This window comes from Squalius cephalus (genome assembly GCF_949319135.1).
Source record: "Squalius cephalus genome assembly, chromosome: 1".
NCBI classification, from domain to species: Eukaryota; Metazoa; Chordata; class Actinopteri; order Cypriniformes; family Leuciscidae; genus Squalius; species Squalius cephalus.
This window is the reverse complement of record NC_137122.1, coordinates 836,583-850,344: the sequence shown is the minus strand read 5'-3', so window position 1 is coordinate 850,344 and position 13,762 is coordinate 836,583. Positions and strand designations below refer to the sequence as shown.

The 13,762-nt window shown below is 39.4% G+C and overlaps 2 protein-coding genes across 2 annotated transcripts in view; both read right to left on the bottom strand.

Moving 5' to 3' along the window:
- LOC307169567 (uncharacterized protein) overlaps window positions 1–13,762 on the bottom strand; it is a 199,603-nt gene that overhangs the window by 41,536 nt on the left and 144,305 nt on the right. The window lies entirely within an intron of this gene.
- Window positions 1–13,762, bottom strand: part of LOC307169547 (uncharacterized protein) — a 28,778-nt gene that overhangs the window by 3,100 nt on the left and 11,916 nt on the right. Inside the window, exon 2 of the mRNA XM_079890273.1 lies at window positions 4,099–6,373. Within this exon, the coding sequence (XP_079746399.1) occupies window positions 4,128–6,368 (2,241 nt within the window). The 5' untranslated portion in view covers window positions 6,369–6,373 and the 3' untranslated portion in view covers window positions 4,099–4,127. The remainder of the gene's footprint in view (window positions 1–4,098; window positions 6,374–13,762) is intronic.

Here is a 13,762-nt window from a genome sequence, read left to right as displayed (position 1 = left end):
CAAAATTATAACTATGCAATCGTCTACTACAGTATCGCATCAACCAGTGCATTGTAGTCTCCCTGGCGAAAAATTGTATTCATTCATTGCTAATTTACAATTATACATTTATAAATTACGTCTAATTACTATTTTAAATGAGCCAGCATCACGCCATTACACGTCAGAGCCCGCCAAGGGGGCGCGGCCTTAGCCTATATTAGTACCCGAAAAACGCCATGATTTTAGCAGGTTTAATGACCGAAGCGACAACTTGCCAGGTTACTATAGTGCGTCTGGCTACGCAATACTCGTTCCCTACTCTCAGGGAACTGAGGTTACGATAGTAACCGAGTAGTTCCCTTTCGAATGGTCAGTTCGTATTGCGTAGCTTAACCCTCTGAGGTCGGCAAACGCGCGGGCGTGTTTTGCTGGATTTTCTTCACATTGTAGAACTATAAACTTAAATTACTCCGTCATTTATGTTCATACAGAAAAAATAAAAATAAAAAAAGAATCTGTGATATTTCTACTTTTGTATGTGTCCACTTACAATCAAATCAAAACATTGTGCTTTTGTAAAATAAAGAAAATAAACAGGGTGTGCGTTCTGCCTCTCCGTCGCGGTGAACTTTTTTTTCTTGAGCACGTCTATAAACTGAAACAAAACTCAGCGAATACTTGTCACACATTTATGAGCCATATACCTTTATAAACATTTAAGTGTGTACTTTTAAATGATCGGATTCAAAACGAAAACAAATATTCTCTGTTTAAGTAATTTGTATAAAAACAACAAGACGTCCAGCTTCTCAAACGCTTGCTCATTAGATTTAATTTGGCCACGCCCACTCGCACCAAACGGCTTCATGTTTTTACTATTATCTCATTTCATATCATCATAACGAATGGAAACATTTGAAGTAACATGATAATCAATATATTTTTCTCTAGCTTAGTTGTTACTGAAATCTTTTGGAAGATTTATACTGCTATAGGTTATTGTTATTAATATTTTATCCAGCACTGCGCATAGCTTATGCCTACAAGGCACAACAAACCTGGTGTTCATTATATTATATATTGTTGGAAACATTTGTGTGTGTGTGTGTGTGTATTCTGTGAATTTTAAAAAGCAATTTTAACCAGAAAAATCTAATATTTATTTCCAAAATCGTGCAGGCCTTTCTCTTGTTATCAGTATGTTCACTTTTTTTTTCAGGGCCCAGATGCCACTGAGGACTTCAACATTCACATGAGTCTCTGTACATGAACATGGTAAAGTGAAAATCAAACACCTTGGAAATGAAAGGTATGTACAATGTTTTTAGGAATGGCACAAAGGTCTCTGTCTTTGGATCATTGTTTTCAATAAGTGCTTTTTTGGCATTTGTTGTGTATCTTTGGATTATGTTGTGTTGTAAATAAATCCAAACAATTTAAAAGCCATTCTTTTTTAAATCTCCTCATTTACAGTATTGTGCAAGGTTGCTCAGAATGACAGGGCCTGATAGCTCCTAATAGGGCCGTTAGGGGAGGGTCTTTGTCTTTCTCAGGTGTGAAAAGACACCTACATATTTTACATATTAATGACCTCCGCATAAAGCTTTTTCACACAAAACACGTCGTAAAATTTTTAAATCAATATATTGTCTTCTCTGAATGAGCAGTCAGGGTGATTTTCACATAGTTTTAGAGCAAATACTCTAGGCTACGTCATACAATTTTCAAAAGTCTTGTGAAGAAATAATCAGTATGGGTTTCATGACCTTATTTCAGTCACAATTTTTTTTTTTGTATTTTCACAAACCACGCATAAATGTCATTATCTCAAAACTACAAACTTTTACATACATGCTGCTGATATATTATTGTAGCAGAGTTAACTAATATAAAATATAAAAATCACCATAAAGAAATTACCACTGTAGCGCCTGGACCAATCAGACACACAAAAATTATTAATTTATTTAATTAATAATCATGCCTGTGAAACTTCCCCCAAAAACTAACATCCCAAATTAAGCTAACACACTGGCAGAACACTGTGTCTTGTTACAGGACACACAGAGACTGATAAGAGGATTTTACGATCCAAAAGAATGTCCAGAAAGCTGCGACTTAATTCTATGTATTCTATATATAACCATTTGAGAAATGTGAAAACATGTATCTAATTTTCTGATCTCATGATTTTCCTTTAATGTGGTTGTCTTTTGTATTCTTGTAAACTCTATTGGGTTCATATTTCAGACTTTGGATAATATGGTTAACCAAATCAAATGTGTGGCATTTTTGGTATCTATATACTCCAATCTTCATCCCCGTTTTGTTAATTTACATTACATTCTGCTAACTTTGTGACGCATTAGTATTATAAGCATCTTAAAGATTCTTGTGTTAAACATCCAATCAAATTGCATGTTCAAAGGGACAATGGGTCGGAAAAATTTCCCTCCAAAGGGAAATCTTCTCATTGGCTCACACAGCTCCAGAAGCTGTGCCATCTTCACACTTTAAAGTCACTGATCAGCTCTTAGCTCTCGCTTAGTCCCTTTCTGAAATGCTGACGTGAAGATGATGCTGAACTAGAAGCCTCTAAGGACCCACCAAGCTTGTGCCAGGCTGCGGCCTTGTCTTTCCATTCACCAAAGATACTCTGGAAACCACTGGTTCTCTCTCATCAAGACCACATCAGCAAAGATCAACTCGAGCCTCAACAAATTGCATCAGGACAGTTTAATTCAAATGGGCGAGACATGCAAGTATCAAACTTAGTCTCATTATTTGATACATTAAGTATCCTTACCCCTTTAAAGAAGGGCATGTTAGAACTAGGCTGTTGATCTGATGAATTTCAAGCAATGCTATAACTTCTTGCTTTCCTGTATTCTGCTTCAGCTCTCTTTCCTTTGGTAAACCGTGTGCATGTATGTGTGTGTATGTTAGAGTAGTTTAAGTGTTTAGACTAGTTAATAAAATCTTGTTCATGTCACACGTAAAGTTGTCCGTGTCTCAAGCTCATAACTGGAGTCACTAATCATTTAGATTTTTGCTACTGCTCTTAGTAGTACTGTAAATTAAGAAAGACATTTAATAGAGTTAATAAACAATTAATCCTGATTGTTCACGGGACAAACAGGCTAATTGATTGTAATATTAACTTACGACAGTAAGTTAATTATATTAACTGATCCAAATGTTCATAATCAATTATAACCAGTTATTATTGATTAGGCCTATTCATATTTCATAGAGCTAATTTGCTACACCACCACAAAATCAGTCATTTTGATCGCAAAAATCACACAAAAAATCGTGAAATCCTGGAGGGACTGAATTAGTTCATGCGTTCATGACCTCAAGGCTAGATTATTGTAATGCTCTACTGGGTGGTTGCCCTGCACACTTAATAAACAAACTACAGCTGGTCCAAAACGCAGCAGTTTGAGTTCTTACTAGAACCAGGAAGTATGACCATATTAGCCCAGTTCTGTCAACACTGCATTGGCTCCCTATTAAACATCATATACATTTTAAAATATTGCTTATTACTTACAAAGCACTAAATGGTTTAGCTCCGCAGTGCTTGAGCGAGCTCTTAACGCATTATAGTCCTTCACGTCTATTGCAATCTCAAACTTCCGGCCAGTTAATAATACCTAGAATATCAAAATCGACTGCTGGCAGTAGATCCTTTTCCTACTGTCTTCCTACCATTGTCCGGGAAGCAGACACACTCTGTCAGTTCAAAGCTAGATTAAAGACATCTCTTTGGACTAGAGTACACATAATACATTATAGACTTCTATAATTCAATGTAAGGCTGGATAGATTAGGTCAGCTGGAACCGGGAACACTTCCCATAAATCCTGATGTCATTATTACTAACCCTAACCGTAGTCAGAGAGCGAATGTGTATTTTTTTTGCATTGATCTGAACTGACAAAATAGACATTACTGCTGGTTGAACACAAGTTAGTAGATATCAATCAACAACCGGCACACCACACACCACACACCTAAAGGTGGAAAGGAGAGATTTGGCTATAGGGTGATGTGTGGCTAACTTACACAGAAGAGACTTTGTTGCTCAGCACATGAAAATAAACTACTTACCGTGATCTCAGACTGTGTTTAAGTGGTTTCTACACTGCATGGATCTTCATGTGTAGATTCAGGCGACTTTTAATAGAGAAACTCAACCCGCACTGATCACACATGTGCGGCTTCTCTCCAGTGTGGATCCTCTCATGTGTTTTCAGATTTGATGACAGACTGAATCTCTTGTCACAGTGTGAACACTTGTAAGGTTTTTCTCCAGTGTGGATCCTCTCATGTGTTTTCAGATATGATGAATGACTGAATCTCTTGTCACAGTGTGAACACTTGTAAGGTTTTTCTCCAGTGTGGATCATCTCATGTGTTTTCAGATGTCCTGAGAGACTGAATCTCTTGTCACAGTTTGAACACTTGTAAGGTTTTTCTCCAGTGTGGATCATCTCATGTCTTTTCAGATTTGATGGCTGACTGAATCTCTTGTCACAGTGTGAACACTTGTAAGGTTTTTCTCCAGTGTGGATCCTCTCATGCGTTTTCAGATCTGATGGCTGACTGAATCTCTTGTCACAGTGTGAACACTTGTAAGGTTGTTCTCCAGTGTGGATCATCTCATGTGTTTTCAGCTTTGATGGCTGACTGAATCTCTTGTCACAGTGTGAACACTTGTAAGGTTGTTCTCCAGTGTGGATCATCTCATGTGTTTTCAGAGATGATGACAGACTGAATCTCTTGTCACAGTGTGAACACTTGTAAGGTTTTTCTCCAGTGTGGATCATCTCATGTGTTTTCAGAGTTGATGACTGACTGAATCTCTTGTCACAGTGTGAACACTTGTAAGGTTGTTCTCCAGTGTGGATCATCTTATGTGTTTTCAGAGTTGATGACTGACTGAATCTCTTGTCACAGTGTGAACACTTGTAAGGTTTTTCTCCAGTGTGGATCCTTTCATGTGTTTTCAGATTTGCAGACAGACTGAATCTCTTGTCACAGTGTGAACACTTGTAAGGTTGTTCTCCAGTGTGGATCCTCTTGTGTGTTTTCAGAGTTGATGGCTGACTGAATCTCTTGTCACAGTGTGAACACTTGTAAGGTTGTTCTCCAGTGTGGATCCTCTCATGCGTTTTCAGATCTGTTGACTGACTGAATCTCTTGTCGCAGTGTGAACACTTGTAAGGTTGTTCTCCAGTGTGAATCATCTCATGTGTTTTCAGATTTGCAGACACACTGAATCTCTTGTCACAGTGTGAACACTTGTAAGGTTGTTCTCCGGTGTGGATCATCTCATGTGTTTTCAGAGATGATGACTGACTGAATCTCTTGTCACAGTGTGAACACTTGTAAGGTTTTTCTCCAGTGTGGATCCTCTCATGTGTTTTCAGATGTCCTGATAGACTGACTCTCTTGTCGCAGTGTGAACACTTGTAAGGTTTTTCTCCAGTGTGAATTCTCAGGTGCAGTTTTAAACTGTTTGCTGTAGTGAAAGTCTTCTCACACTCAAAGCACATGTACTCTCTCACACCAGTGTGAATTTTCTGATGTGCGTGTAAATATGGCAGAAGTGAAAAACTCTTTCCACACACAGAACATGAATGTGGCTTCTCCTTCGTATGAACTCTCAGGTGTGCCTTCAGGACTGATGCACTAGGAAATGTTTTGCTGCATTGATCGCATGAGAACGGCTTCTCTCCGGTGTGGATGCTCATGTGACGCACAAGATTTTGTTTGCTTTTGAAACTCTTCCCACACTGATCACATGAGAACGGCTTCTCTCCGGTGTGGATCCTCATGTGAATCTCAAGATTTTGTTTGGTTGTGTAACTCTTTCCACACTGAGTGCAGGTGAAAGATTTCTTGGCTCTTCTTTCCTTTAAAAATGTCAGTTCTCCACTCTCCACCTTCACTTCACTCAGTTCTTCACTCTCCACCTTCACTTCAATCAGTTCTTCACTCTCCTCCTCCACTTCACTCAGTTCTTCACTCTCCACCTTCACTTCAATCAGTTCTTCACTCTCCACCTTCACTTCACTCAGTTCTTCACTCTCCTCCTTCACTTCCATCAGTTCTTCACTCTCCTCCTTCACTTCACTCAGTTCTTCAGTCTCCTCCTCCACTTCACTCAGTTCTTCACTCTCCTCCTCCACTTCACTCAGTTCTTCACTCTCCTCCTCCATTTCACTCAGTTCTTCACTCTCCTCCTCCACTTCACTCAGGTCTTCACTATCCTCCTCCACTTCATTCAGTTCTTCACTCTCCTCCTTCACTTCACTCAGTTCTTCACTCTCCTCCTTCACTTCATTCAGTTCTTCACTCTCCTCCTTCACTTCCATCAGGTCTGACATGAAAGAAAAAAATATTAAATTTAATTTTCAGTACATCAAAATAATTAACCGAGAGAAATATAAAGTGAAAGGACTTGAAAGTGAGCCCTGATGTAATGGTAGAAATTAGACAACTGTTATAAAATATGATAATTTTATGCCTTTTTATAAATTGATATGTCCTTGAAACTTTCCATGATTGTGAAGAGCTGAAAAAGGTGGCGTCAAAAGGCAAGTGAATGGTGACAAATTGATAATTTGCATCTGCCTATTATTATCTGGAGATATACAGTCCCATCCAAAAGTACACTGGCAGGTGTGTTTTGTTGCCCTGGCGTGTCCAATTACATTGATTATTCAAACAATAAATAGCACTGAATGTCTGCGCTCAGTTTCAGATTTTGCTTTGGCCTGTGCAGACTGCATTTATAGTTAGACATGTAACCAACATAGAACATAGGTTGGGGTAAATTAACATGAAAACCAAAGAGCTGTCCATGGGTGAAAAACAAGCAATTGTGAAGCTGAGAGAAAATGGAAAATCAATCAGAGCCATTGCACAAACATTTGCCATAGCCAGTACAACCATTTGGAATGTCCTGAGAAAAAAAGAAACCTCTGGTATAACTAAGTAAGAGACCTCAAAAGGGTAGACCAAGGAAAACATCAGCAGTTGACAACAGAAACATTGTGAGAGCTGTAAAGAAAACCCCTAAAACAACTGTTAGTGACATCAGCAACAACCTCCAGAGGGCAGGAGTGAAGGTATCACAATCAACTGCTTGCAGAAGTCTTAATGAACAAAAGTATAGAAGCTAGACCAGAAGATGCAAACCTCTCATTAGCAAGAAGAATATGAAGGCCAGGCTGGAATTTGCAAAAAAGAACAGAGACAAGTCAAGTCAAGTCAAGTCAAGTTTATATATATAGCTTTTCACAACACAGATTGTATCAAAGCAGCTTCACAGTATTAAATTAAAACAATACATCAATGTTTGTTTCTAGTGAAAACGTCCACGTTTGGTAATGCTGATCAATAGTATCGTTGATTGATTAATTAAATTAAATATCCCCAAATATCCCCAGCTGAGCAAGCCAAAGGCAACAGTGGTAAGGAACCGAAAAACTCCATCAGGTGACCTAATGGAGAAAAAAAAAACCTTGGGAGAACCCAGGCTCAGTCGGGGGCCAGTTCTCCTCTGGCGTTTATGAACTAGAGGTCAGATTTAACTGTAAGATTAAAAGTATTATATGAATGCCTGGCTGAAGAGATGCGTCTTTAATCTAGTTTTAAACTGGGAGAGCGAGTCTGAGCAACGAACAGTATCAGGAAGACTATTCCAGAGTTTTGGAGCTAAATGTGAAAATGCTCTCCCTCCTTTGGTGGATCTGGATATCCTAGGTATGACCAAAAGCCTCGAATTTAGTGACCTTAAAGAGCGCGATGGATTATAGGGTGATAGAAGATCGGTTAAATAGACTGGAGCTAAGCTGTTTAGGGCTTTATAAGTCAGTAGCAATACCTTGTAATTAATACGGAACTTTATAGGTAACCAATGTAGTGATGATAAAATTGGTGTTATATGATCATATTTTCTTGATCTAGTAAGAACTCTAGCGGCTGCATTTTGGACTAACTGTAGCTTGTTTATTGAGGATGCAGGACAACCAGCTAATAAAGCATTACAGTAATCTAGTCTCGAGGTCATGAATGCATGAACTAACTTTTCTGCGTCAGAAACTGATAGCATGTTACGTAGCTTAGCAATGTTTCTAAGTTGGAAAAAGGCTGTTCTTGTAACACATGAAATATGATTTTCAAAAGACAGGTTGCAGTCTAATATAACACCCAGGTCTTTTACTGTAGAGGATAAAGTAACAGGACATCCTACTATAATAAAGTTGTATTGTGAGAGGTTTTGTGGGTGGTTTTTTGAACCGATGATTAGTACCTCTGTCTTGTCAGGATTTAATAAAAGAAAATTGCGCGTTATCCAATCTTTTATATCTTTAACACACTCTGTCAATTTGGATAATTTAGCATTTTCATCTGGCCGTGATGAAATATAGATTTGAGTGTCATCAGCATAACAATGGAAACTCATTCCATGTTTCCTTAAAATATTTCCAAGTGGCAGCATATATATTGAGAATAACAGAGGGCCTAACACAGATCCCTGCGGCACTCCATAGACAAAATGGTAGCGGTCAGATAAATATGATCTGAACCAGCTTAATGCTTGTCCTTGAACACCAGTATAATTTTGTAGTCGATCTAAGAGTATTGTGTGATCTATAGTATCGAACGCAGCACTAAGATCAGACTGAAACTTTTCATAGATGTCATTTTCTTGCAAGAAAGAGCCCAGTTGGGCGGACACAACTTTTTCTAGTATTTTAGACATAAAAGGTAGATTTAAGCTATAATTTGCTAGATTATGTGGGTCTAATTGTGGTTTCTTAATGAGAGGTTTTATAACTGCCAGTTTAAATGTTCTTGGAACATGACCTAAAGATAAAGATGAGTTAATAATATTGAGGAGTGGCTCTTCCACTACAGGTAACACTTCTTTCAGTAGTTTAGTTGGTATAGGATCTAATAAACATGTCGTTTTAGATTAAGTGATAAGTTTATTTAACTCTTTTTGTTCTATAGTTGTAAAGCACTGTAATTGCTCTTGCGGGGTGATAACTGATGTTTTCTTTTTTCTCAGTGAAGAACTTCATGAAATCATTACTACTAAACTGTAATGGAATATTTTGTTCAGGTGACATCTGTTTATTTGTTAGTCTAGCCATGGTGTTAAATAAAAACCTAGGATTGTTTTGGTTGTTTTCTATTAGTTTGCGGAGGTGCTCAGCCCTGGCCGCTTTAAGGGCCTTTTTATAACGTGACATACTGTCTTTCCATGCGATTCTAAAGACCTCTAAATTAGTTTTTTTTCCATTTACGCTCTAAATTACTGGTTTCTCTCTTTAGAACATGCGTAGTATTGTTGTACCATGGTGCTTTACTTTTCTCTCTGACCTTTTTTATTCTAATGGGTGAAACAATATCCAGTGTTCCAGAGAGAATGGTGCTCATAGTGCTAGTTAATTCCTCTAGTTCATCTGTTTGTTTGGGTTCACTGAGCAGCTGAGACAGATCAGATAAGCAATTCGAAAAATTATCTATGGTGGATGGAAGGATTGTTCTGCCTGATCGATAACGTGGTGCAGCATGATATATTACAGGAGTACGTAATATGCAAGTTACCATGTAATGGTCAGTGACATCGTCACTTTGTGGAAAGATATCTATATCGGTTGGATCGGTTCCATGTGATATAATTAAATCGAGTGTATGATTAAAACGATGAGTTGGTCTGGTAATGTTTTGCTTGACCCCAAAGGAGTTTAATAAATCTGTAAACGCAGCCCCTAACGCATCATTTGGATTATCTACGTGTATGTTAAAATCTCCAACAATTAATGCTTTATCGACATTGACTAATAGGTCTGAGAGAAAATCTGCAAACTCTTTTAGGAAATCAGCGTAAGGCCCAGGCGGTCTATATACGGTAGCCAAGGCTCGAGATAATAGGGATGTTTTTCCAACATCTAAGAGCCTAATATTTAGTACAAGTACTTCAAACAAAATAAACTTATAACCCGTTTTCTGAGTAACATTGAGAATATCTCTAGGCTATAGATTGTTGCAACACCGCCACCACGACCAATCAGACGGGGCTCGTGCTTATAGGAGTATCCTGATGGAGTAGACTCATTTAGACCAAAATAATAATTTGGTTTAAGCCAGGTTTCAGTAAGGCAAAGTACATCGAAGCTATTATCTGTTACTATTTCATTTACAATAACTTTATAAATAATAATTAGATTTTTCCTAGATCCTGCAGTAGATTTATTATTTGATCTCACTAAATGAGGAATAGACACAGTTTCTATGCAATGTTCAACACTAGTATTTATATCAGTTAAATTGGTGCAGCAGAGACTATGATTTGGACTTTTGGTTACTAGTCAAAAGGTATTTAACATTTTGGAGATGTTATCCCTCTGCTCAGCTACTGTTCGGACGCTCTTGCTTACTGCTCCGCGCTTTGCTCTATCGCTTTTACATTTTATCTCCTATTTTTTTATATTTTATTTCCTTTTATCACCTAATTTTAACTTCAGCAAATCAGCACAGTGATCATACGACAAAGTTTGGATTACTACAAAAACGCAGAATTCTTTTAACCAACCAGCTTACATTCCGGGGAAAGGAAAACACAACTGCCTACAAGGTAGGGATGTTGCGGTGACGGATTTTTTCCACCGGTTAATCGACGTGTAAAAAAACCGATAATCCCGGTGTCACCGGGGTTGCGTGTCAGGGATTTCGGGTGGCCGAAAATGCGGACGTGCACACGTCTCAATTTTACTTTCACTTTAATTAGCGGCAATTCAGTAGCATTTGTTTGAATTAATCATGGGTTAATTTATTTTATTCTTAATAAAAATACACAAAACAATAAGACACTCGCTTGTATTACACACATCTTTATTGCAAAATGAATAATAACTTAACACACCATGTAAAAACTAAACAAAAGCACTTATGAAACACCTTTAAAGTGCATTTATTAAAACGAACCACTGCACACATCGTGCAAGTATCAAACAAGAAATTATATAAAAAAAATCACTATTCGTTAAATAAAGTGCCTGCCTTTTTCAGCAAAAAAAAAAAAAAAAAAAAAAAAAACACCGCACAACCATCGAATATGAAACGAACAAACATCAAAAACTTCGTTAAATAAGGTAGCCTACCCGAATAATCACTGGACACTTAAGTGCAAAAAAAAAAAAAAAAACTAATAAAAAAATTAAACCACGTTTGCATTTCTCTTTGAAACCAGATCTTCCGCCATCCTTTGCCAGTTAGCTCGCCTCACTCTCCTCAAATGATAAATGAAATCGGACACCTGCTGCTTAAAGGCCTGATCACATATCGCGTCTTTTGCGCGCGCAAGTTCGTTATTTCAAATGTAGGCGCGCGGTATGCGCGCTCATAATGGAAGCTCGTTTTTTCCAAGCGCGTCCGCGCCGCATCGAGATAAAAACATCTCAACTTTTCAGAATGCCGCAAGCTCACCGCAGGTCGCGTGACAAGAACCAAGCTTTGCAACGACAGATGCCTCCGGAGCGCAACCACCCGAGCGCTTTGGAAAAAGGAGAACGCGGCGCGCCTAGCGTTTTCTATGCGTTTTTAGGCGCGATATGTGAACGTTCCGCTTACGCTAAATTACGAAGGCACGTAGTCACTAACTGAATTAAGTGCTTTATTACTATAGGCTAAAACTTCAACACGATGGTGACGGTGCCGGTGGTCAAGTGCTATGACCGGTAGGTGGGTTAAACACCGTGTATCACCGGTAACACCGACTATCGCAACAAGCCTACTACAAGGATAAGAGAAAATGCCTCTTCTGGTTCAAGAATCTACTTGCTGCACTAACTGCCACAGACTTTTACAAAGGATTGCAGTTCTTGAAACAAAGTTACTTACGGGACTACCAAACCAGACGGAACACACAACAGAGCTTCTTCATCGACACCCTCAGCATACCTGTGAGTCCCATGAAACTAGTGCTCCTCGACAGGTAGAGAAACAAGCCGATCGACTTACAAATCGATGGCACAAACAGGGAGCGAGACCCAAAGGCACTCGAGACATCAGATTGTCACGAGCATCACATATTGCCGCAGTAGCATCCTCTACCCCAGATACAGCTCTGACAAGGATTGCAAACACTGGTCTCCTACCACCGCCTATACATCTTGAGAACAGATTTGAAGTAGTAATGAATGTAAATGAGGAATCCCCAAATGTGATGAATGTGATCGAACACAGACTGAATGGGCCAGTAGCTAACACTGATGCTAACTGGCGCTCAAGGTCGAGCAGACAGCGGCACTCAGCTCAGAGCGCAGCCGAGCCCACGACTCTGATAGTGGGGGACTCCATAATCAGAAACATTAGCAGCAGGGACACAACTACATGCTGCCTTCCACAAGCAACAACTTCGGATATAAACAGGGAACTTCAGAACATTCTGATGAAACATAAGACTGCAAATCGACTGATCATACATGTGGGGAAGAATGATATTCATAAAGAGCAGTCAGAACTCCTTAAGAAGGATTTCAATGAACTTTTTGAAACACTTAAAAGACTGAAAGTTCAAACATTCATCAGTGGACCTCTCCCAGCTAGAGGAACAAACAGGTTTTCACGGTTGCTTGGGCTTAATACGTGGCTGCAAAAAACCTGCAATATAAAAGGAGTGAACTTCATTGACAATTTCAATCTTTTCTGAAATCAGAGACAACCGTTTCATCGGGATGGCCACCACCCAAACAAACTTGGTTCAAGAGTGCTAAAGGACAATATCTACTTCTCCCTCAATCATCCTTCTGCAGTGTGTGCCAATCCACTCAATCTGAACGGCACACACACACCTGGACACAGTATGAATGACCACGGGACTTCACTTCAGCAGCAAAATGGACATGCGGTTGACATATCACACAAGGACAATGATAACACCACTCCGCCACAACAACCTCAGCTCACGGACACAATCTCAGCTGAGCCCTGCCCACAGAGCTCACCACAGACAGACATATCAGAACTGCTCCAAGATTCAGCACCCAAGGACGACTTCCTGGAAAACAGCCAGGGAAGCCAGGACAGCATATTACAGCCTCCGATAACACCAGAGCAACAGCCCCTTTCACCAGACACTTTTTCCCTCTCTCCAGCATCGCCACTTCTGTGCTTCTCACAGAAAATGGAAGAACTGGTGTATGCTGGAACCAAACTATCCCACTCTTTTGCTGCAAGCCCCCAGATACCAACCAAAAAACGGCAGGCACCGCTACCACCCGCACCAAAGCCTGCACCAAAGCCTGCGGGCCCAGCTCGCCCTCCCCCTCCTGTGAGAGCTCTTCGGCCTCAGCCACAACGCCAGGGCCCACACCCTCCTCCATCTGCTCGAGGTGAACCAAAAACAACTGATACCAGCTCTCAGTGATGTGTGTTGGGTCCCCGCTATGATAACAGTAACTTTCTCAAATGTTCACAAAACAAGTGGGAACCCAGTGTGCCTGTATCTTTCTCTATTGCTGTTCTATTACAAGATAGAAAGTCAAAGGCCTTCAATAGCCGTACAGCAAACCCAACTAATCTGGTGCCTATTACACGTCAAACTAATATTGCTGTGGGGAAAAGTAAGACTGTTAAGTTAGCACTTTTTAACATTCGGTCACTTAAAAATAAATCACTTCTAGTCAACGACTTAATAACCACAAATAACCTGGATTTTATGCTTCTAAATGAAACCTGGCTAGAAGACAGC